The following is a 25,177-nucleotide window of genomic DNA, read 5'->3' as shown; positions in this document are numbered from 1 at the left end:
GGGAATTTCCTACAGTAGCTATGATGAAAACAAACTATTTTGCTCCAAAGAGTCGGTTCGTAAAGGTTGCAAAACCCTGATTTATTAGCATTTGAGTATGACCAATGCCAGTTTAGCCTTTTCAAGGAGGTTGTATCTGGAAGAGGGAGTCATATGGAAGATAAAAGGAAATGAAGTGTTAGAACCAGGATGGATGCCTGCTGGAGTACTGACATGTTGTATTTGTAGCAGTTTTATCGAAGCCTCGCAAAACACAAAACCTGTGTGTGAAATTGTAAAAGGAGACTTTAAAGCGTATAAACCTGCTGCTTTCATGTTCACATTGTCGCCCCTGGAGCAGCTAAGCGGCAACAGCAGATCTGGCAGGTCAGACCTGGAAACATCTACGTTTCACTCTCAGCGCTGCGCCGGTTTGGCCTGCAGCGGTCACGTTAACACAGACAGGCCCAGCAGCAGTGGGCTGCTTTGGCTCGTTATCTGCTTTTTTTTTTCTTCTTTCTTTTCTAAGGACAGATCATGTTATTAGATCCAAAAAAAAAGGATGCTCTCAATACTTCCCTCCTCCATGGATAAACCTGCAATAATTAGCAGCAGCATGTGTTTGCCAGAGCGTCTGAGCCTAATGATGAGAGAACAGGGTCTGAAATAGAGAGAGCTCTGACTGAAGCTTGTGTTCTGGCATAATGTAGATATATTTTATTCTATTTAATGAAAAAATGTTTCTGTGAAATAAGCTAATCAGAACTCTAATTGATCCACCCACTTAAGCTGCTAGAAATATATAAACATAATGCGCGAGATGTCAAGTAGGATTTTCTCGAGAATATTTTTCAGCACATTCTGTAAATAAGTCTCATTTATCTTATTTGAATAAGTAAAAATTGTCTTGTTCTTAATGAAAGTACACTAATTTTCAGGGATTTTCAGGCAGTGCTGTTGCAAAAAGCAACAAAACAATTAATCGCACAACAAATTAAAACAAACTCAATAATTTCCACTTGCATGATTTCTTGTTTTTCTCTTTTTTTCTCCCCCATTTCCTCCTAAAACTAGATGATAAAAGTCCTCAGTCTGGTCAGTCGCTTACGCAGACTTCATAATTTGTTTTATTTGATGTTGTTTTTTTAATTTATTTTATGTATTTAAAATGTCTTCCAGTATCAGTGTTAAATGTTCATTAGAATTTAAGGTTCATTGACCTTTCAGAATGTGTTCTTGCGTTATTTATGCCACTTGAAAATAGTCTTAAAACAACAATTGTATCGTTTATCACAATAACTTCTGGGACAATATATCGTCCAGCAAAATTTGTTATGGTGACAGACCTATATGGGATTTTTTTAAAACTTGTTTAGGAAAGTCTTGACAAGTCTCATTTTCTTGCTCTGTTGGCAGATCATTTTATTTTAATTAATATATACCCAATGTTTGAACTTGAAAGGTGACTTTTTGCAGTGGCTGAGGAAGATATTGACCTCATAACAGCAGAATCCATAAATAGGACAATTGCACCTCGCAATGATCCAACATGAATCATTTAAAGGGGTGTTTCAGCACCTTTAATGCCTCAGTCGGCCGATATGTGACAGTGAACTTTAGCGAGAAGGATCAGTAAACCATTGTAGACCCAAAACATACTAACAGTGTTTAGCATTTTTCTGATTTGTATTTTCTCGTCTATTGTCCTTTACAAGATCAGGATCTGAATCATTCTTTCCTGTTTGCTATGTCTAGTCGAGCTGAAGTACATTGAGGTCGGCTTTGAAAGAAAAGGTTGTTGGTTATTTGTAATTTTGTATTTGTAATGGCGTTGACCTCTTTTTTAAGGATTTGTTTGAAAATGACATTGCTAAAAAATAATTTTATGAATTTCACTTCTGCCAACCTGCAGAACTAATTTTTCATTTAGCTCTTTTGCTCTTAGTTTGACATCACTTAGCTTTTCAACATTTCCCGATCCATTCTAAAGCTCTAATTGACTCGTCTGTTTTGCTAACTATCTGAATAAATTTTGACATCTGTGTTGAAATTTTTGTTTTCGACTGTTACGAATTTGTCGAGTGGTTAAACATATTTATGCTCTTATTTTGAAAACTTTACGTTTCCCTTGCTCACGTTCTCTCTCTGTCTTTTCCCAATAACTTTATTTCAAACAAGAAACATTAACAAAATAAACAAAACAATAGAGCTTAAGATATAAAGAAATACTATAACTAAGGGCTTTCTAGAACGTGTAAAATGTAAAAATTAAATTGGTGTTTGAGGATTGTAGTCTATTAAGAGCAGATAATTTCAAATAAAGTTAGCATTTTAGTGCTTTAGCATTAGCTTCCACTAAATTAGCTTCCACTGGTCTAGCGCTTTAGGTTTAGTGCAACAAACTTTTTAGCTAGTGGTTGAAACCAGTGACTGAAGCAAGTTTCCTTTTCCACAAACTGAACATTCCTTTTTGATGACTAAATGATGTGTGTGGACCGAGTCTGCCCAGCTCATTTAGATTTCATGCTAACTAAACTGTGAGGAGCTCAAAGAGACTCTGAGATGCAGTCTGTCTTACAGACACACTCCAAGCCTTTAGCGTCCTCTGGAGATGCCGACACACACATTCTGCTGCGTGTCTGCTTGCTCTGTGTGTTTAGTAAAACTCATCTGCGAGCCATTAGTTAGGACCGAAGGAGGCTGCGGGCAGAGCGGCACAAGATTCAGATGATCTGCGTGTGTGTGTGTGTGTGTAACACTGGGGGTGGGAGGAAGTGTGAACTCTGCAGTGTTTACTGGAGGCCTGGCTCCACTCGAGCAGCATATTTGAAACAAGTGCTGGAACAAAAAAATAAAATAAAATACCAGGCTGCAGGGGAAAATATTGTTTTTGCAGAGGAACCAAGAGGAAGGTACTAAGAGGGCAGACGAGGATGCGGCTGGTGTATCTACCTCTGCCACACACACACACACACACGCACACACACAGACACGCACACGCACGGATATGTTCAAAGCACAGAGTCTTTATCTTTCCATGCTCTCTATTCTGAATTTCCCCTCAGGATGAGTGGAAAATGTCAGCCTCCCTGGAGAATAAATGTGTGTACAGCAGCAGTGTTGGAGTTTTAATGAAAGTCTGTGCATATAATCTTCTGGGCACTCTGCCGCCTGAACGCAACACAAAGAGACCAACCAAAAACATCCAGAGCCGACTAAAGCCACGCTCCTCTTCCTGACTCACTAAACAACACACAGCTCCTCGGGAGGCATGTCAAGGACACACACACACGCACAGAGGTGACACCACCACAGACGAGGGTTATCATCTCACCCAATTACCTTTCTTCTATGTTTCCCAGAATGCAACTGGAGCTCATAGTAATTGGCATTGGCCTGACCTGACACGGAGGAAAAGCCTGGGAGAGACGCTCCATCACGACTGTGGAGGCAAATAATGATGTGCAAATAGTCCCAGCTCTCACCCCACTAGGTATGAGATGACATGGAGAGCGTGTCTGACCTTTGACCTTTGAGAAGAAATGACACCTGGTATCGACAGACAGGATGAAAGCGATCAACAATAAAATATGGACGAATAAAGCAAAGATCGATACGTCCTGAAGGAGTAAAACATCAAACAAAAATCATTTTAAAGATCCACTGACAGGAGTTACAGACGTTTTATGTCAAGTTGGTGATAAATTGGTTTCTGGAGATTTTCAGGTTAAAATTTTAAAATCCCAGTTGCAGATCCATCATAAGGGATGAAAATGTATTTTTTTATATAAGAAGGAAGGAAGAAAGAAAGAGAAAAAATAAAGAAAGGTACAAAAAGGAAGAAAAAACAAAGGAGGGGAATGAAAAGAGAGAACAAAGAGAGAAAGGAGCAAGGTTAAAAGAAAAGATGTGAAAGGTAGAAAACTCCTACAGAGGGACACAAAGAAGAAAGAAAGTTGGGAAATAATAAAGGACTTAAAGAAGTTAGACAACTTAGACAAAATGTAAGAAACAAAATCTGGAAATTCAAATCTTTTTCTATACTCTTATTTTCTTTATCCATAATTATCCTAGAAAATAGGACTTTTGCAGATTTTACTAGCCTAAGTAGAAATGCTGCAAACAGAGAAAATCAGGCGGTACTGATGAGCCGAAACACTCAACAAACACGATCGTGTTCAAAGTGACGTGAAAAATTCATGAAGCAGGAAAAAGACTTCTTCTGTAAGATTCGTCCACTAATGATTAAACATGTGAACATCGGCTTTGATACTTTTAGCAAAATGTTGGGATGAAAACATCTTCAGCAACGACATGAGGGGTTTTTTTAACAGCCTGGTTTCAACTGTGTGTGTTAAAGCATGTTAAGATATATTTGGTGATGGAAACAGTCAGAATAGTTTTAAGAAAGGAGAACTGAAATACTCTGAGACTTTGGCTCACATGGTTGTTCAAGTCAGTTTGATTATTTTTTCTATTTGTTCACATATATTGTATTATAATATCAACATAACTCAGTCACCATATTATTTTCTCTATGTTGAAGGTTGGGCCGTCTATTTTAACAGTTACAGCTGATAACGAGTAGAGGTGGCTCATATGGACTCAGAATTTTATCAAGATATTTTGTGGTACTATTGTGATAAGGATAAAAATGATCATGAAAAACTATTTCATTGTGTTGTTTTTTTTTGTTTTTTTTAGAATTTTTTGCATTCCTAGTGAAACAAACAGAAAACATTCCTATTTTAAACTGGCTTCTTCTGGGTGTCATATTTTTCATATTTAATGATATATTACATTTATGTACTTATGTATTTAGTTATTTCTTTTATTTAATTATTTTTGTTTTATTTTTTATTTTTCTCTCTTTCTTCATCCCAGTTTTTTTGTATTTCCTTTAAGCTCCTCACACGTCAGTTTGTATTTAACTCCACCATCTCCATGTAGTGTTCGTTCTGTTTTTGAAAATAAATTAAAAAATGTGTTAAAACAAATTTACTGATATTTGTGGAACAGTGGAGAAAATGGTTAAAAAATTACTTCTCCACTAATCTCAGTTTTGTTTAGATTTTTAAGACAATGATAAAAATCATGATCACAAATTTTCATGAGTGTTTTTGTCTCTTATGCATCCTCCCTAAAACCGGAGTGAACAGTGTAACATCTGGACCGCGACAGAGCAGAAACAAACTTCCATCAGGTCATGGATTCACATCATTCACTCTGACAAAGAGAGATATAATCAGTAAGAGTAAGTTATTAGTGGTTTCTTACAAAGCCAGCGCAGTGCTCGCAGAACGTTGGCTTCACGTAGGTGGTCTCTGTGAAGGTGTGGATGAAGCCCATCTTGCAGTTCAGCAGAGAACTGGCTTTCAAGAAGTAGTCGATCATCTCCTCTCTGCTGATCTTCCCGTCTCTGCGATCGGACGCAAAAGGAAGAGATAGACTGTAAACACACACTGATGTTACTAACTTTATCACGTGTCTTAACTGGTGGATTCTCACTGGTTCTTGTCCAGCTCTCCAAACTTGCTGAGGTAAGGGAAATTGTTCCTGATCGCTTCAAACTCGTCCCTGGAGATGTGGCCGTCACCATCCGTGTCAAAGTTCTTGAAGACACTCTGCAGGTAAAATAATAAAATAAAATGGAGGATAGCATAAAATTTGTTGCAAGAAAAACCTGAAAAACTGGGTGTGACTAAAATTAAAAAGTAGGTTAATAATGAGAAGATTATCTAAATACAAACAATATTTGAAAGAAATTTAAGTCTTCAATTTGTAATTTTTCACAAACTGTTTCAAGCTGCCTCTAATCAGTGTGGTATGACATTATTCTGGTTTTTTGAGCGATGGCAGTTTCCTGTCACCCCATCTTGTTCCTGGTTTGCTGGTTGCTAGGCGACTGGATATAGACCGAGGTAAGGGTGGGAATAAATCTCAAGACCTATGTGTATTTCTGAGCCTCTCACTTTTTGTCTCCACAGTCGATGGGTTAGGGTTAGGAGCACGTCCTTAGAAGGATGAATCTGTCGTCTCATAAACTACTTCCTTTCTTACTTCAAAATAAGAGTCATGGGTAAATCCTGCACTCTTATATGCAGATTCAGAACTCATGATAACAGTGTTATCTTGTTTCACCAGACAATTTCAGCTGCTGATCTGGTGGCTCATTTGATTCTTTTGTCCCGTTTACACCGTATAGAAAATGTAAAAAAATCTACGCTCTACCTGAGTGAAAATCAGGCCAAAATCGGAATCGGCAGGTCAAGATTTTTTATAGATCGGTAATTGGTGATCGGCCAGAAAAATGCAATTGGTGCACACTTAGAAAAAAGCTTTCAATATCTTGGCTGTATAAATCCAAACGTCCTTACTAAAACTTTGTTGAACCACCTTTAGAAAGTGAAGAGGCAGCACGACTACAATGCGACACGCAGGCAGAAACTGGACAGCAATGTGTTAATGAGGAGAAACATCATGACATTTTAATATCCCATGATTTCCTGCCATAAGATCTCATTCCAACTCTAATAATAAAATTTAATTGTGTGATATTAAAAGTTTTGCCAGACCTTTTCTAAAGAGGTTGTATTAGTGCTTATGTGGTGCAGCAGTTTATCTTTCATTCGAGTTTTAGCTCCCTGGGTTTGCTGTTTTAATTACTTGGTGGCGACGAAAAGGGAATCTGACTGCAGTGTTTTTCACGTCAAGTGAAGAAAGCCCAGGCAGCGGCAACCGGGCCACAATTTTAGGGGAAAATGCTGTAATAACCGCGTTCAGACTGGAGCGATAAAAGCAGGAACTGTCACAGTCACATCAGCCGGCCTGCAGGATTTATTTATAGCCTGACGACGTAATGAAACCAAAACATCTTCTGCATGAAACCACAGTTCTTCTGCTGACACGTTATTGATCACAATTGGCGATGGACTTAAACTAACAACGGACCAAATTTAGCACCGCGATGCATCTGTAAATGCGGGTAATTAGGACATATAAACCTGCAAAAACAGAAGAAAATCAGCACTAGATTCCACCAGCAAATGCCTCTGTGTGATGACAGTCTGCAAACAAAACACTTTAGTTCCCCTCAGTGGGAAACTTCAACTTCTTTTTAAGTGGAGTTCCATGGAGAACGTATGAGTAGTTGGTACATCTGCACCTTAAATTATTCGAATCCCGTCGCTAATTAGCATTATTATCCAAACATGCAAACTAGCAGCTGGTTTGCAGTGAACAATTCGAACAAGGATCATTTAAATATGCCAGTTTAGCTACTATATGAAACATGAAATGCCACTTTCAGCCGCTACTGCAGAATCAGATTCATTTAGTTGGTGAAAATGTTTTAAATCCCACCAAAGATTTTCAGTAAAGAACAAAAATGAAATTAATGTCTGGGTTTCTGGTGAGAAAGGAAGTAAATCAGCCCTGGAGCTTCCCTGAACTGTTGCCATGGTTCGCTGTAGGAATGATGATCTACTCAGAGAATTTTAACCTGTGGTTCATTGAGCCCAAAATTGCTTCAATTAAAAGCCTCACAACTATATCAGAATGTAACATTGTTCCACATCTTCAGCTTTCCAGCCAACATCAAATAGTCCTTCTATGGAGGACAGGAGCAGATAATCAGCCATCCATATCGTTGTGGTCCCTGATAGATCCCAGGAGCTAGACAGAGCCCCCAGAGGAAACTCACCTCCACCATCTTCTCGATGTGTTTCTTAATGATCGTCGGGTCAGCATTGGGTTTCACCGACACGGCCCACTCATCAATCATAGTGGACTTAGGTTCAGGCGCCGGGGTAGGGCTGGAGTTCTGCTGCACCGTGAAGAAGCACAAAGGATCATGGGATTGAGGTTAAACTAAAGAAGAAAGAAGATAGCTTTGGCAGAACAAAGCAAAGGTTAACACCTCTGGTTTAGGCACTAACTTTCTGATATATCCTGTATATATCCTCAAAACATTCTGGTTCAGTGCCTCAGGATGGATAATATCCATAAGAAAATAACAGCCTTGCATTGCTTTAATAACCCATTTTAAACATCAGCATACACCATTTGATTAACAGCTGAAGTCAGACTGCTACAGACTTTTTGGACATTATAAAAAAATTCTGTCTTATGATTATTGAACATGTGGGCCACTCTGTCATACTCAATCGAGCTGCAAAATATTACAGCAATAACTGATATTATTATTCATTATTGAATATCATGCTATGTTAGGTTGATGCTTCACTCAGCTCAGGATGCTGGGTGTTTGAAACTGTATGTGAAACTGACAGCAGAACCTACTTTCTGACTGATTTGGTTGATAGTTACGACCACTTTGAGATTGTTGGTGTGTGATTTATAACAAAGCAATAAATACATAAAATGATATGGCAAAAGAAGCATTCCTAGTTGAGAGAGCACAACATCACAAAACTCCATAGTCTTGATTTCTCACGATTGAACCAACTTAATCTATTTTTTCAGTAGGTTTGCACAGGAAATGGTGGCAGCAGTTCACTGTGTGGTGTCAAAACCAAACACATTTCCTTGTTTGGCCTTGATGTGGAGGGCTCTGTGATTTCAGCATGTAGAACAGGAGCATGTGGTTCTTAAAATGTAAGGTACGAGCAAAAAGTATCTTACAGCTGGCTTGCGTGGTTCTCTCTGTAGAGACATCTGGTAGATCTCCTCCTCAGTGTGGTACTGGTCCAGTGATACCTGCAGAGAAAACATGAGCGTGAGGCATGTAGAGTTAGATGATGTCACAGCTAATATCCCGAAGAACAAAAAAACTTCTGCTTCACAAAAACTCTTCAAATATATATATAATGTATCCTGATAGTTTTCAAAAAATAATTCTGCCAGAAATATTTGTCAATTTTTTATTGTATGTCTGGGATTTGAAGCTCATAAAAGCCAATATGTTTACAGAAGTCCACTGTCTTTCATTAAAAAAAAAACATACATAAGTACATATAATTTCCCTTTCACACATATATTTTTCTTTACACACTATTATTTATGGAAGTGTTTAATTTATGGAAGTGTTTGATTTGTCGTTAAAACGAGAAATGAAACAAATTTTTGTGAAATGTCTCTGCTGCCCAAAGATTGGTCTGTTACCATGACGATCTGTCATACAGCAACAGTGTTCAGTCAGAGGCCTTTTCAGATCTGATATAAGACTGACTGCTACCGGAGATCCTTCTTTTCCATTTCATTATCTAAGATACTTAGATGATATGAGTTATGATGAGAACACTTAATATCCCTTTGGGATAAATAAAATATTTTTGAATTGTTATAACAACAAATAAAACTTGTTAGAATGAGTTTTATATCTTGCTATAGTGAGAAAGTTTCTGGTTTTATAAAAATACTGTTGTATTTATTATCTGGCTCTGGCAGTTAAACACTTCAATAATTACTCAACACTGACATTTGACACTGACAGTAATTCTTGACATGGAGAGAACTTTTCTTACACACCATGAATTGGGTGTGTAAGAAACCCAATTTGTGCCATCTTGTGGACATTTACATTTTTTAGGCTCTTATCTTAAATGAAATCTTAATAAAGGTTAAAGTTGGAATTGAAGAATTTTTGTCCGTAGGAGCAAATGTGCCTGTTTCTGAGAAGAGTCGTAATTTAAGTAACTGAAGTTTAAAATTAAATATCACCTTTGATATTTAATTTTTGATATTCTGTCAAAAGGCCAGAAAATTGAAAATAAATCACATGACTTGTTTCTGGGATTAAATGTGACTCCCAGCCTTCAAACTTGAGTTTGTGTCTCTCTTTTTCCTGAACTTTTGTTTGTTTTTTTAATAGCCGTTTTTCTTCAGTTTATACTCTCCGATCTCCATTCTTCCACGGAAGCACCAGCTGCAAGCCGTCATTCATCATTTGAGGGTCAGTCTCAGGTCACATGGTGTCACCTGAACTGGCCTTGTTAGCAGACAAATGGCAGCTGGAGGCAGCAGCTCAAGAAGTTACTTTTACCAAAGGTCTAAGAGAGCAGCAAACGAAATCCAAACAGATGTTTACAAATCCGAGGCAGACTAAATCGAATAAGTTCAGTTTGTGTTCGTTGCCACCTTTGCAGCTCTTTTGTTGCTCTCTGCGAGGCAGAGCTGGACCTGGGCATTTATCACAGCGAGACGCATTGTTCTGTCCAAAATGAAAAATATCCACTGGATCGGCGGGTGTCTTGTACACAAAGACGGCTCACCTGTTCACAGTGGGAAGTGTTAAGCAGAACCTTGTTTAACAGCAGCGCCCCTCTGCGCCCTCGCACTACGTTACTACAGCAACAGCCGCATTTATTTCTGGGCAAGGTTACAAATTAAAAGTCACACATACGTTTCCACCACTGGCCCCACAGTTGTTCTGCGCTGAGCTGTTGACTCATTGTCAGGGTGTTTCCTGTGTTTTACTGAGGCAGACTGGTTCACCAGGAAGGACAAAAGTTCTTTTTCCTGGTTTAGTTCTCTTTTTTTTTTTTTTACCACATTTTGTTCTTCCTCAGAGTAAAGGTTAAGAAGGAGTTATTCAATTATAAAATCCAAGTTATTTTATTTAAATTACGTGCATACAATAGTTTGGTTTGTCAGAACTTTGACTAGGCAGCTAGCTCGATGTACTAATTGTCCTGTGGTAAGTTGAATTTCTGAATAGGATGAGGAAACTTCTGATTCAGATTTTATTAGTGCTGATGTGAAAACCTCACCGCACATCCTGTCATCCTGCTTCGTTTCTGAACACTCTTACCAAAATGGCCAGAAGCAGCTCCGACGGTTTGTGACAAAAAAGTTTGCTAAAAGAGGCTCGTCTTTAACGTGGGGATGGTGTCTCCATGGTGATCTGTACCGTTGGTTTTCCTCTGCTGTTTTAAATGTAGGTCAGATATAGCTGTGGGTTATCTGAAGATATTACACCATAGCATTAGATTGTGATGACAATCTGACACGTTCTATGGGTCACTGTTCTCTATAGCTCATATATTGGTTTTGTTTTCCCCCTTCTAGTTTAGTGTCAGTTAACTTTACCCAACCTTTCAAAAATCTTTTAAAAACCTTCTTGATAAATTTAAATGTATGCATTTTACATCAAAGGTATTGGGCAGAGAGGGAACTACAAGATTAGACTTCTCACTTGGCTGCTACCAGCTGCCTAGCTGCTAACGATAAGTACGTTAGCTTGTTGACCGGTTATCTACACTTCAGATTTACTGGACCACCAGTGTTATTAAGGAGGGTCTCATAACACTCAACACGTCAACCACAACAACAACACTCAAGTTTTTAGGGCTTCAGGTATAACGTCAATATGGTAAACACAATAAAAGTGAAGGTAATCCAGGTAAAAACCACTCTCAGATTTAAATATCATAAAGCTAACTTAGAAAAAAGCTTATTCTGTTTGTAAAATCCCCTACAGATGCCATTTAATTCACATTCTGAGGGCAGTACTGAGTAATGTAATAATCCAAAAAAATAGCACATCTAGTACTGCTTCTAATAATACTGCTGACATTTATCGTGGACCACACTGATTCCTAGTTCAGTATTCACTGATTTTTTTTAAAATTTTTTTTACAATTACAAATTTGCCTATTTTTTAAAGCTATTCCAAAGAAAAGCAGCTTAGCTGAAAAACCTAGCCGCAATTCAACTTGAGACGCTGCTAACTAATGTTGGCATAGCAGTTAATCCAGGAGCGCCATTTATTTCCTTGCTGCTGATTGGCTGCAGCCCCTAAGAGCAGAAATAAGAAAGACTGTAAGTGTTAGGTTCTGTGCTACTGATAAGACAGTTTCTACTTTTAAAGCATTTTAACGTATATTTACTGTCTGAACTACAGTCAGGAGCTCTTTTAGAGGGAGTCTCAAGTATTTACGGACTTTAGCCATTCCTAAATCCTGCAAGTAACTTTATTATTCCACTATAAAAAAGCTAAACTGATCATTTTGATGAATTAGAACAAACATCAAAGCATTCTTCCATGCTTTGATGCCTGCTTGTCTATAAATGGTCATGGTTGTACAAAATTATGATTTTGATGATGTTACAGAATTATTAGTTAGCCAGAGTGAACTGTGTTAGAGTGCTGTTGTTTCATTTGAGTTCAGTGTATTTTAAGTCTGAACAATAAGCAGATGAACTAAATGCCAATTGTGCTTCATGCAGTTGGCATTGATGTGCAGGTTGATTGGAACATTTAGAAAGACTGTCGCCCAGGGGATTCTATTATGTACTTTCCTTAAAAGTGTTGCTCTTGACTGTGATAAAATTGTGATTTTCCTGTTAATTATACACATGGTACCCTGGCTAATAAGCAGGTGACTAATGAAGTCATTTGTTTTTCTTGGAATTCAGTGGTAATAAATCGAAAGGGTTGCTGAAAGAGTGCATGCCAAACTTGTTACATTTAAATTTTTAAATAGGCTACAGTCATGCGCTACTTTGAAAAGACACAAGACGTCCAGAGTGAGAAATATTTTGGAAGACCCTGCATCTGCATACGTTAAAGCAGTTAAACCTGCGCGGTCTCCGATGTTTTGATGCAGAGAGAGACTGCAGGGTTTTGAGTTATTTTATTGACTTTCTCTCCATCTTATCATTGCAAGCCGAGCAGGACTCAACACACATCAACTCCACTCACTACTGACAAAAGATAATTGAGTATTGACCCCGTCCTGTAAACTTTCCTGACGTCCGGCTCAGATCTAAAGCCCATGAAAAGGACGGCGAGGTGACTTCTGTTGTCAGTGGGTGCTGTATAAATAAACCAAATTCCAGCAGCTATCTCACATCAACACTGGCAGCCAGGCTGAGTAATTGATCTCTTGGGATTGTTTAAGCTTCCCTTCCCACATTCAGGAAACATCTGCCAAAAATAATGAAACACAAACACAGAAGCAGTAAAGCGGTGGTGCTAAAACAGAAACCCGATGCTTTCATGCTGGTCTGCAGGGAGGGCCAAATCTGAAAATTGGTCTCATACATGGGAAGTAGTAAATACAGCTCTTTGCAAAAGTAATTCAGTTTAAGTTTTTCACATTTTGTCTCCACCACAACCTTCAATGTGTTTTGTAGAGATTTTATGTGGTAGAGCAGCACACAGTAGCATGTAATTGTAGAAGGAAGTAAGGAACAGTGGATCCCCGGCTGGGGGAGGCGATGGGGGGGAGGTTGTTAAGGACCCCTAAAACTCATGAATACTTGGAAGCCCCTCTAAAGATGTTTCTACCTGCTTATTTTAATTGTTCAAACATAAAGTATACCACAAAATGGATTAATATGCACAGAGCAAATCTTTGAACTACAGCAGAAGCTAACATCTCCAGCGTTGGAGCTGCTAGTTGAGTGTCATATTTTACTTGCTCTTTGGGGGACAGCCAATCAGAGCCAAGGAAAAGCGCCAACATACAATGTTCCACTCAGAACCCCACCAATACTGACCAGCGACTGGGTGGTAGTCCACTGTAAAGTCTGAAGTTCACTGATAATTGCCCCCCTTTACTCTCATACCCCGAAATGAAATCTGTTGCAAACACCTGTCTTTAGAAGCCACCTTTTCAGAAATGTAACGATTCAACTCAGCTCCACTTGGCTAGTCTCGGTTCAGATCGTTTTCTTTTACAGTGGACTGCCATGTCAGTGTGGGTGGGCTTGTCATAAAGTGGCAACAGTGTTTTAATCTTATCACAACATTGTTGGCCATTGAGGACCGCAAGCAGCCGTCAATGGCATTGGTATGGTGACTCAACCTGACACTCCACCTGTTGGTCAATCGGTGACTGACAATTTTCTGATGACGCGTTTTCAGGGCGACTTGAGACGATTAGATCAATGGTGAAGTAGGTTCTGAAAAAGGGTTAGAAAACCGTTATAACCACCTTAGAGCTGAGTGGAGTCCAAATGTAAATCCAAATGAGAATTTTGACAATTATTTAAATATATATATATATATATATATATATATCTCCACACAGACAATCCATCCAATCAGACTCAAGAGATCTGTGGACAAATGCTTGTCACTGATTTCAGATTTTTATCAATTGGCATCAGAAATCCCATTAAAATAAACATTTACGGTTGTAACATAAAAAAATGTGAAGACATTTTGAATGGCAGTGTAGAATCCCTAAACGTTGGTGGCCATCTTAAAACATTTAATAACGTGGTCTGACTGTTATTTACACTTTAATACATGACAGAGAGGAGATTGCCTGAAAACTTGATTTTAATTATTTTGTGTTTGTGCTCAAACACATTTGCACTCTTGCAAACCACAAATGGGTTTTGCACACCAGTATTATTGCTTGTTGAGTGTCATATTTTACTTGTATGTTTGTGATCCACAATGCTGTTCAGATTATGTATCTTTTAGGTATAAAATCTCATCAGTTATTTATAATGCCTTTTTAAAAATTTTTCTCCCATTTTTGTACTGAAACAGATGGTATATTAGAAACTGGATTTTTCATTAAAAAAAACAGTGTTTTGATAAAACCTTTCAATGCAGTTATTTTATTAACTATATATTTTATCGCTCTACTTTCAGGGTTTCAGTTTTCAAAAGAAATTATATTCACAAAAACAGCTCAGCACCAGCTTAGACAGAGGAATGGGGTGACTTCTATATCGTTTGGTGAGCATTTGGTAAATACAAGAAGGGATCTAGAAGGAGCCGTCACATCTACAAGCACGGCTTTAAACTGTAACCTGTATGAGACTTTTCTTTCCACCTTGTTGACATTTGCAGTCTGAGAGTTTTACTGTTCAACACTGAGTGGAACAGAAGCAGCGAGGAAGTTCAGACAGGAAGGAAAAGTAGCGTAACGTAATTATGTCCTGAGGAATGTTTCTCCTTTACATCCTAATAGCATTTCACTTGGTCTTCTTCTGTAGGAAGAACAAATGTTAGAAAAGGAAAACACCCAAGAAATCAAATACTCCAGAAAACCAGTAATGTTTATCTCAAACATGCTGACAGGCAACACTTTCTTCTTTAAGCTGACTCAAAGGAGTGGGCATCGATTTAATATTTGCCAGACTTTGCTTTCATGTCATGATATATTTCCTTGTGAGCAGTGTTACTTGTTTCAACTGTATCTCCACCACCTCCTCTATGCAGAACATGATCCAGGAATTAAAGTTGATATTGACCGATATTAGTCATTTCTTTTAACATACCAGTATCGGTTTGATAAGTAAAACTGGGCCGATAAAAAAAACAACACAGAATTTATTTAATTTCATGTTGCTACCATTTGTGCTCCAGGGAGGGGTACAGGGAGGTGGGGGGGGGACCATATAAGGTTTTTGTTGGGTCATGTGACAGTGATAATGGAGATGCTTAAATAAAGCAGAGAAGCCATGTTGATGGTGTGGGTTTTTTTTTCTGTTGAAACTTTAGGGAATACGTAATGTATATAATACACTAGAGTAAATAAATATCAGAATTGTTAATATCAGATATTGATAGTGGACCACATTTTTATATTGGTGCATTCTTATAAAAAATTATCTCCACTCCTTGGTTAAATTTCACAAACCACATCCCTGGTTGCGCCACCACAGGCGGGGTTGGTAAATATACAAAATATTTTTGAGGTGGCCTTGTCAAAGTCTGGGACAAAATCCAATGAAAATGTTGTGGGATGACATTAGTGTGCTCAGATTCAAATAATTCTGCATAGAACAGGTAACTCTATTTTCACACATTGGTGTGGATGACTTTTTTCTGTCATAAATCGTCATTTCAAAACTTAATTCTGTGTTTCCTAAAGTTGTTTTTGTGTAATATTAAAATTTGGATGACAATCTGAAACATTTTAGTGTAAAGAAGAATAAATCTGTAAACGTGTTAATTGGTTCTTGGTTTTACCATCTCTTTGGTTTGTGAATTAACCAGTAATTAAATACTGAACCGATTAACCCTTGTTCGTTTACACTTCTCAGTCCATCTGTTGCAGTCTTTGCTCCATGAGTTCAGGGTTGCTTGATAACAAAAAACTGTACGCCTGGCAGCCTTCGCCTGGCTACACCCTCAGCCTTTACCAACCTCTGCATCGTGTTCTCCGGTGGTTCTGATCCTACTGCTATATACATAAAACTTCTTCTACCCTTGAGATGACTTATTGCTAAAAAGTTTGTGTTCCGACTATTTTCATTCACTCTCTCTCATCTGAGTTCGTGCACAGATTTGTCCCATCTGGCTACAACAGAGCGGCTGCCAGAATGGGCGTCACGAACTGGACGCCTGTCACATTGGCGTGTTTTGTCATTCACAGCGTCCTTCCATTCTGTCTAGTCTGACTGCTCCTTTGAGAATGGTTCTGTTGTTAGCACTCGAACTTATATTTCTACAGGTTGTACCCAGAGCCCCCGAACTCACGGTGAGCAGGTTGAGCAGGTCGGTGTTGGACTCGATGTTCGGCGGAGTGGTCTGGATCAGGGTCAGCTCCTGCAGGATGGCGTAAAGCTGCTGGGTTTTGGCCAGGTTCACGCGCGTCTTCTCCTTGTCGGCCCAGTCCGGCAACGCCACGTGCACGGCTATCAGGTCCTTCAGGTGCACGCCGAGGATGGGGAAGCGGAAGCCCGAGCACTCGGAGAAGCGTTTGCGGTACTGGCTGTAGTTTCCGCATGACGTCACCAGTTCGATGAGGTTGTTAAAAACCTGCAGGTGAGCAAAGGAAGGGTTGACTTTTAGAGTCTGGTTCATGAGACTCCCAAATGTTTAGCAAAACTGTTACTCCAGATGGACTTATGTAAGAGTAGAAACTGTACATCCACCAAACTGTTCTGATCAACTCTCTAGTCATGTGGCTCAAATTCATAGTTCTAAAAAGACACAGCGTGGGAGTAATGGGCAACGACAAGCAGCTCTGCAACTCTCACAGAAGAGAGGTGGGCTGTCGAATCAAGATTCAATGTCTAGCTAAGTGGACCGACACGCTGACCACTGCGGACTGGTGTCCGAAAGCGAACACCAGAAATAGAGCTGGGCGACGGCGTAGAGGGCAGGGGTCGCTGCTGCACCTTGTTGGTCTCGGCGCTGATGTGGCTCTGGGTGTCTTTGAGACGGGAGATGGAGCTGTTGCTGAGGCCGCCCACCACCGCCATCAGGGTGTTGAAGTTCTGCAGCTGAAGCAGCTTCTGTCATGAAGAAGAGAAGAACAGATAAAACTACATGTTTATTTAAGCTGCATTAAAAACAGCCTTTTTGGACTGTGTGGGGACAAAATCAGACATCAGACAAAACTTTTTTCCCCATTTTAAGAAGGTTACCAAAGTTATTACCGTTTGCTGAATGACAGGAACTTTGTTACTTTCTTAAGGGTTAAATTTACTTTTAAAATGTATGACTTAATTCAAATATCAGCATCTTCACAGAGCTTGTAACAACAGTTTGCTGGAATTCTGGTCTTTTCTTCCTGACACAACTTGCCTAACTGGGTCACATTTGTAGATGAACACTTGCCTATTTGCAGTTCACTTATCACACTGCTTCTGTGGAGTATTCTAGTGAATTTAACTCCAAATTATCTACAGAAAATTTGCTTATTTGTGGTTTTTTTCATAAAGCATATAAAAATATTTAGGGATGCACCACTTGCAGTTTTGTGGCCTGATGTCAATTGACTGATACCGATTTTTTTTTTTTTGTCTCAAATTTTGCTAAATATTATAACTAAGTCATTAACTATGGCTGAAACAAACCACAAATACCACATGGTCATCTTCCTCCGCTCGCTCTCCCTAAGCAAATGATATCAAGATGGAAATAAATGTCACTTTTTAGTATCAGTTTTATTAATTGAACCAATACTGATATGTTAAAAAAAATGACTAATATTGGCCCATACAGATGTTAGTACCGAAATATCACCCATCCCTAAATATAATGTAATGTAATGAAATATCAAGGAAAATATGGCACCAACAACAGAAAACAAACATGACACATAACCATCATTAGATGTGTTTCCATTACAAATGTGTGCAAAATATTCCACTAACATAAAAAAAACAACACAATTTCATAATTATGGTATTTCCACTAAATAATAAACATAATTAAAATTATGTAATTAAAAACACAAGCTACGTTATAATCCTCCAACTACTTCCTGCTGTTTTTTCATTCATGGTTTGCACCAGTAGCAACTCATGTGATGTCAGTGTTTTCATTGCAGTTTTGCAAAATAAACCAATTTTGATATGAAAAAAAAAAGAATACATCATTCGAGCACAAAAACTTTTTATTATTTTTTTTTTAATTGGCGTGTTTCTATTAAGCAGATTTATTTTCCCTTTCAACAATTTGCACAATTCTATAGTTAACCTAAACCAGCTATTGACTGGTGAAAGTGTGAGGTGATTAGCACTGATTAAAAGTTTCACAGTCTTTACAAACCTCCTGTACATTTAAGTCAATTGTTGCCTTTCTCTAGGCTAAAGCAGTTCTTCAGTTAAACTTGTAAATATTCTCACGCAGATGCAAAGCAGCTATTTGGTTACTACTGACGCTCACTGCTAATTCTCCTTCTGCAGCTTGTGCATGTCAACTCAGGTCAGTCAGTTCTTGGCCACACTGCTGGCTGAGGCTTTTGAAAACTAAAACTACATCGATTCAATTTCTGAGCTCTTGTTTTAATAACTTGTGTTTTGGATTTTCTGTGTGGGGGATAAAAAGAGTAAGTAAGAATTAATGTCGATGCATAAAGGATTATCCCATGTTCTGTTTTTTCCTGTGCGAAGGTCTCAACTATGTTTTTGTGAAAATGAGTCATGCGCACGCAGTGATAAAACTGAAGCTCAATGCATTCAGAGGCAGCACAGACAGCAGCCTTAGAGCTCTTGACATTTCTGCAGCTTCCCCCAACATGCACTGGTTGTGTCCCATTACAGCCTCCTATGGGGAGCACATCTCCAATTCCTCATATTCTCCTTCTTCATTGCAAACCAGCATCATTAGTCCACTTGCTGTCCAATTTATTTCTCTTAATCCTCTGTGGGAATTTGCCCTTCTGCCTTTGTTGATAAAGACGACACCTCGCCCCGCTCCGCCCCGCTCCTCACCCTGCTCCTCGCCCCGCTCCGCCCTGCTCCTCGCCCCGCTCTGCTTCACTGTGCGTCCGTTTCCACGGCCCTCCCGTTGGATCCAGATAGAACAGGCGCTCTGCCTGGGCGCCGCTCGGCGGATCGATCCCTGAGGGTGTGTGAGCTGGATCAAATGCTCCCCTGCGGCAGGCCTCCCACGCAGCAGCCACCCCATTGATTTCCAGTGAGATGCCAGCAGGATGAAGGGCAGCGTGAAGCCCCGCAGAGGGCTGTTCATTAAGAGTTAGCGCAACTTTAGCACACAGAGGAGAGGCATTCACTAAAACGGATTCATGTTCTGCTGTGTGTCTGAGCTGGATGGGTAATTTCTTAATAAATCAATTTAAACCCGCACCACCTTCTCCTGAAAGGACTTGGCAGGACAACTTGATAGACAGATTGATAAGCTACAGCTGCTACCGGGTTTTACAAAATGATACATTTTATCTGAGGTTTTTCACATTTTTGAAACGTGTTAGAATCACAAATTTATGTGTATTTTACTGAGACAGATGGCAGCTTAATTTTGAAGTAAAATATGTTTTTATAAACAGCTCTGGAAAAAATTAAGAGACCACTGAAAATGATCAGTTTCTCTGATTTTATTTTTTGTAATTATATGTGTGAGTAAAATGAACATTGTTCTTTTATTCTACGAACTACAGACAACATGTCTCTGAAATTCCAAGCAAACATTTAGTATTTATTTGCAGAAAATGAGAAATGGTCCAAATAACTAAAAAGTTGCAGTTCTTTCAGACCTCAAATACTTTGAGCTTTGCAGCTAAGCAGAGGAATACATGTACATTGTCTGTAGTAAGCTTTTCTCCAAATGTTATACAAGTATAGCATGTCCAAAAGAAAATAAACTAAAACAGGTGCTGTGGTGGCACAGGGGTTAAGCACAACCCACATATGGAGGCCTTAGTCCTCAATGTGGCTGTCGCAGGTTCAAGTCCTGGCCTGGTGACCTTTGCCGCATGTCTTCCCCCCTCTCTCATTACCCTCTATCAAATAAGGTCCACAAGAGCCAATAAAACCTTTAACATGTACTAAAATAAATCCTAGGTCTCCTATAACAAGTTGTACAATTAGATAATATTAGCATGGGCAATTTTAAAAGAAATACAGTTCATAAATATAATTCATCAATCTAATAAAAGGAGAAATCGAACATTGTGGTACTTCACAGGTCTTGTTGGGACATTTTAATCCTGTGGCATGTCGGCATGCTAAAACGTAAAGCGGCGTACTGAAAGTGTTCTACTGAAAGCTAAGCTCGGCTCCAGCTGCCGTGCTCTTTTAATGACGACTGGTGATGAGGAGTCAGCAGATCAAAGTTATTCCAACTAATCCTGGAGAGAAAAGTCCATCAAAACCGACGTGGGCCAGCGCGATGCCACCAGAACAAAATGTCACCAAAACCAATTCCAGCTCTTCTCTGAACCACGGCGGCGGATTGAGCAGTCAAACTCCTTTGCTCTCCGAAAGGTCAGAGTAAAGAAAATGTCACCCGTGATGAGCAGAAAATAGTTTCTGTCTCTCCAGCAGCTCTGGTCAATACCAGCATCTGTCCTCTCTCTGCCCCGCAGAGACACAGCTTCATAAAAACACCAGAAACAAGACGGCCGACTCATAATCAATGTGACTGAAACACTAAGGAGTGCTCTGCTGGACTCCCTCGACAAGAGCCCTAGGTAGGCCGCGATGTGTTCTGACAGAGAGACGTAAGGAACCCCGCCGAGAGCCAGCGGAATAAACCACGGCTGACTGCTGTCTGTTCTGTAGATACAGAGGAGATCAAACCCAGAGAGCAGAGCGGAGTGGAGAGCTTTCATAACGACGGAAACAATCCACAAGCCCCGCTGTCGGTAAGTAACGACGCGTCCTCGGCGCGCTGCAGCCTATTAAGATGGAAATACATCTGCGCTTTCTCTGCTTCACCGAGGTTTCATCTTCACAGTGGAGATGAAGAAGATTGTCACAAAAGAGAGGGGGGGAAAAAATTACAACCCATCTGGCACACTGCAGCAAATGATCAGATCAAGCAGAAATGAAAGCAATTACAGTAAAACCCAGGATGCCACTTACAGAGAGATTTCTTCAGTGAGAGGAAAATCTGGTCAGCCACAAATGAGGCTTTTATTGGGATTTGGGATTGTTTTAGGATCAGGGATGGAGGAACATTTTAGCAAACCTGAATAAATGAGTCAATGAGGGTGGGAATCAATAAGGATGACCAAAGTTTACAATTTGCTATCCGGGTGGTTTTTGAGCAAGAAGTTAACGTGTGAAATGTGTGAACGCGATGTTTACAGTTTAAAAATAAAATCTCATATTTTTTAAATACCAAATGACATTTCAAGCATTTGTTTTCTCTTCCTTCTTTTCTTTTCTAAAAAAATAAACTATACATGAGGAAAAACTGGTTTTTGTTTCAGTCAATCCTCCTAAGAGTCGACCAGAGTTCAAAGTTCAACTAAAGACAAGCTATGGAATATTCTTCTAAAACAAGATGGCGGGCCCAGGTGAGCTGACATCACTCGTCCCAAGAATCTAAACTTCATAAACAGACAATTCTATCGATAAAATTGATCTGTCACCCACCCAACAACCAAATTACACAAAAACAAGCCATAAAACAGGTGAATAGCAGCTGAACCTAAAGGCAATTAGAAAAAAATAAACTGTTGCTTTGGACTGGCATGTCTTGGCTTCTGGTGCTCCAACAGGACAAAGGCGACAAAAAACCTAAAAATTTTGAATTTTACAAAAAATTTATCTCCAGTCCAAATGAGAAATCCTGAACAGATGTTCATATGTGAGAATGGCCTAGTCAAATCCAGCCTAGAGCTAATTGAAAATCTGTGACAAGACTTGTACAATTGAAACCAGAAGTTTGAATTTATTTCTCTGTGTGTGAACTTAAATCAGATCAAACTTCTCTAGTTTCAGGTCAGTTCAAATCACCAAAATTATTTCTATTTGCTAAAAGCCAGAAAACTGAGAATATGTTATTACATTTTTTTGTATATGTATATCCTATATATATATATATATATATATCTATACAAAAAAAAATCCCCGCATCATAGCTTCCATAGCTTACATTTGCGGTGGTAAAAGCTTCCCTGTTTTTCCTCCAAATGTCTTGCAGGTCATTAAGCTCAAACAACTCCACTTTGGTTTTAGTTTTAGCTCACAATGCATTAAAAAGTATTTATATCTTATGTAATTTCATTTTTGAATAAATCCTTTTCTTTTGTTTTTGTTCATGCAGTAATCAAAAAAACATGCCATTCCTCTCTGCTCCTGTATTATTCTAGAAGGATTACTGGTGTTATGAGATGGATGCCGCCTAACCTCAATATGCAAATGCCTACTGGCTCCTACAGAGAACGGCATGCTGGGAAACTCCCTGGTGTTGGGTTCCTCTGGAGGAGCAGGGTTGTGGTAAGAGCAAGACTGAATTAAAAATAAATGGTAATATGAAGATTCAAATGTCTCACACATTTGAATCTTCACCAACAGAGCAATTTCTTTTCTAATAAAGGAGTAGATAATTGTTCAGTCGGTATGAAACATTAGCAAAAATCATCTAATTATTTTTGTTTTGTTAGAGCAAAATTATGTCCTGCTTCAGATCAAATGTATGCAGTTAGCAGCAGGAGGAAACACAGACCTGGCGCCTCATCCACAATATGTTGTTTTCCTGCACATACTTTTATCAGACTTTTGGGGGGAGAAGAAAAAAACATTTAATCATCTTTTTCTAAAAGTAATTTTATTTACTTGAGGCAAATTTAAATGCAATTAGGTAAATGCGCTCCATCACACGAGCCAGCGAATCTTTAATCTACAAGATACAAGGTTTTTCCTCCTGTACTACGGTGCTCTCAGAGGAGATGTTTAAACACTTAGATAGATTTATTACGTTTTTTTTTTTTTTTTTTTGATAGATTTATTACAGGGTTTTTTTTGTTTTGTTTTTTTCAGAACTGATGCTATCCGGTGGGAAATCAGAGGCTTATTGGTGCGCGCCTCAGCTCTGTTTCACGTTTTCCAAACAAGTTTTTGCTTTGCCGTGGCTCCGGGCGACGCAACCCTCCACGTAACTTCCTGGAAGCAGATCGCCAGCGTGCCAGGGGGGACGGGGGGGGGACTAACCTGCGCCACCCTGATGAAATGGGAGACGACAGCTGCTCTCTGCTGGGCGGTGGGCTTGCTGAGCACCATGAGCTGGATCCACTGGGAGACGCTGTTGAAGAGCGTGATGAAGCGCTCCAGGATGGGGTTGTCCACCGTGCAGCCGTGCATCACGAAGCTGTGGTAGTCCTGAAACTAAGCAAAGAGGCAGGATGTCACTGAAAATGTTCCACTGCAAGGAGAGATCCAAACAGCAGTTGTCATATTGGAAATGATGATTTGATGATTAAAATTTCGTATCGTAGTAAATGATACAACTTGGCACCAAAAGTTATGATCCAAAATTATTTGATGTGTGAAATTAACAGAATGATGAAGCAAAGCAAAACCAAATGATGTCAAACACAGCATAACTGATATGTGTGTTATAAAAATATTTTGCATGAGAATGTTCAAATGACTGTCCTTTGAGCACATTTTCTAACCACACTTTTTCCTTCCACTTAACTTTCTATAAATATGCTTGGATACAGAATTCTGTCAACAGCCAGCTTTTCCAGTAGTAACGTTCTGTGGCTTCTGCTCAACAGCTGTGTTTCCATCCACTATACAATTGCACAATTTGACATATTTTAAAATAAGATTGCTTATATGTAACTTGCAGGAAATTTCGGGGGGAAAAAAATTGTTTTCCAATAAAAAGTTTTAGTACTAGGAAAAGGTGTTTTTGGTTTATTTCACAAAACTACAACGGAAACACTTTTTACACATCTCAAGAGTCACATTATCAACAACCGGATGTTGCCAATGGTGCAAACCACGAAGAAGAAGACGACAGGAAGTAGCAGGAGAATGATGACGTTTGATGACGATATTTTTTAATGACTCGTTGCGTGAAGAAACTTATTTATCTGAGATATTAATTGCGTTTCTTAGAATGAGAGAATATTTAAAGCCTCAATAAACCTTTGCAGGTGTTTTGAGTTAATTATCTGATTAGGGTGTGACATCATGCTTTTCTAATATTTCCCTTTTTCACAATATTCAAACTCAAGGGGGTCAAATATGCTTTCAGGTAGGGCTGGTTTGGTTGATTCGGATAGTTTTTTGTTTTGTATTTACACATGATATCTTTGTTTATGATCTTATATATTAAAATGTGATTTAAAAAAGCAAAAGAAATCATTAAGGGAGCATATACTTATTCTCTGCACTGTTAAGAACTGGACTGCATTGAAATGAATCTGATTGGTTGGAACTGAATTTGTTTCCAATGTGACTTTCTATGAAGAGATATGATTTTATTACGGTTTCTATAAGTAAGCATCTCATCTCCTCTTGTCTTCCAGAAATACAACCAAAAAATAAAAAATTAATAAAAAATCAACGTTCTCTAAAATTAACTAAAAATACACACCGCGCTATGAAAGCTGACATCAGTCTTTATTGCTTAGCAACCAACCACGGTTAACCTGTGGCACTGATTTAAGAGCTGTGAACAAGTTGACTCTGAAGCACTAACCAGAATCTTGCAGAAGGATTTGTACTCCAGGAAGGTCAGGTGCTCTGCCAGCTCAGATGAATCAAGGTGGTCGAACAGCAGAGACATTTTCCTCTTTTTAGACACAGATGGGACACGCTGAGTCACCTGCCGCTTCCATTTATACGACGGCCTGTGAGCAGAGACACGGAACAGATTATTTTTCTTTATAGATGTTATTTTTAAACAGCGTCATAAAAGTCATGGGGACCCAGGTTTACAGCCACTGGAAAATGTGATATTACCGGCTCCCTCAGAAAGCCACAGAGATCCAGCTTTAATTGGAGAATTTGGTTTGTTTTTTTAACCTCCAAAAATCAAAAATCAGCTACATCTCTTTAAATGGAGGTTAAAATGGATTCATACTTGAGTTTATCGTTAAAGAACCGAAACAAG

The 25,177-nt window shown here is 39.0% G+C and overlaps 1 protein-coding gene across 3 annotated transcripts in view; it reads right to left on the bottom strand.

The window, feature by feature from the left end:
• LOC103140618 (RAS guanyl-releasing protein 2) overlaps positions 1-25,177 on the bottom strand; it is a 60,526-nt gene that overhangs the window by 14,582 nt on the left and 20,767 nt on the right. For 2 of the 3 annotated variants that reach the window (XM_007555850.2, XM_007555852.2), the window contains exons 6-13: positions 24,764-24,914; positions 23,263-23,436; positions 17,032-17,148; positions 16,388-16,669; positions 8,623-8,697; positions 7,682-7,804; positions 5,488-5,603; positions 5,257-5,398 (exon numbers count right to left, since the gene is read on the bottom strand). In XM_007555850.2, coding sequence (XP_007555912.1) covers positions 5,257-5,398; positions 5,488-5,603; positions 7,682-7,804; positions 8,623-8,697; positions 16,388-16,669; positions 17,032-17,148; positions 23,263-23,436; positions 24,764-24,914 — 1,180 coding nt within the window. The remainder of the gene's footprint in view (positions 1-5,256; positions 5,399-5,487; positions 5,604-7,681; positions 7,805-8,622; positions 8,698-16,387; positions 16,670-17,031; positions 17,149-23,262; positions 23,437-24,763; positions 24,915-25,177) is intronic. The other variant, XM_007555851.2, reaches the window with a different exon arrangement.

This window comes from Poecilia formosa, unplaced genomic scaffold, assembly GCF_000485575.1.
Source record: "Poecilia formosa unplaced genomic scaffold, Poecilia_formosa-5.1.2 Scaffold73, whole genome shotgun sequence".
NCBI classification, from domain to species: domain Eukaryota; kingdom Metazoa; phylum Chordata; class Actinopteri; order Cyprinodontiformes; family Poeciliidae; genus Poecilia; species Poecilia formosa.
Note: the sequence above shows the minus strand (reverse complement) of the source record. Positions and strands in the feature narration are given on the sequence as shown.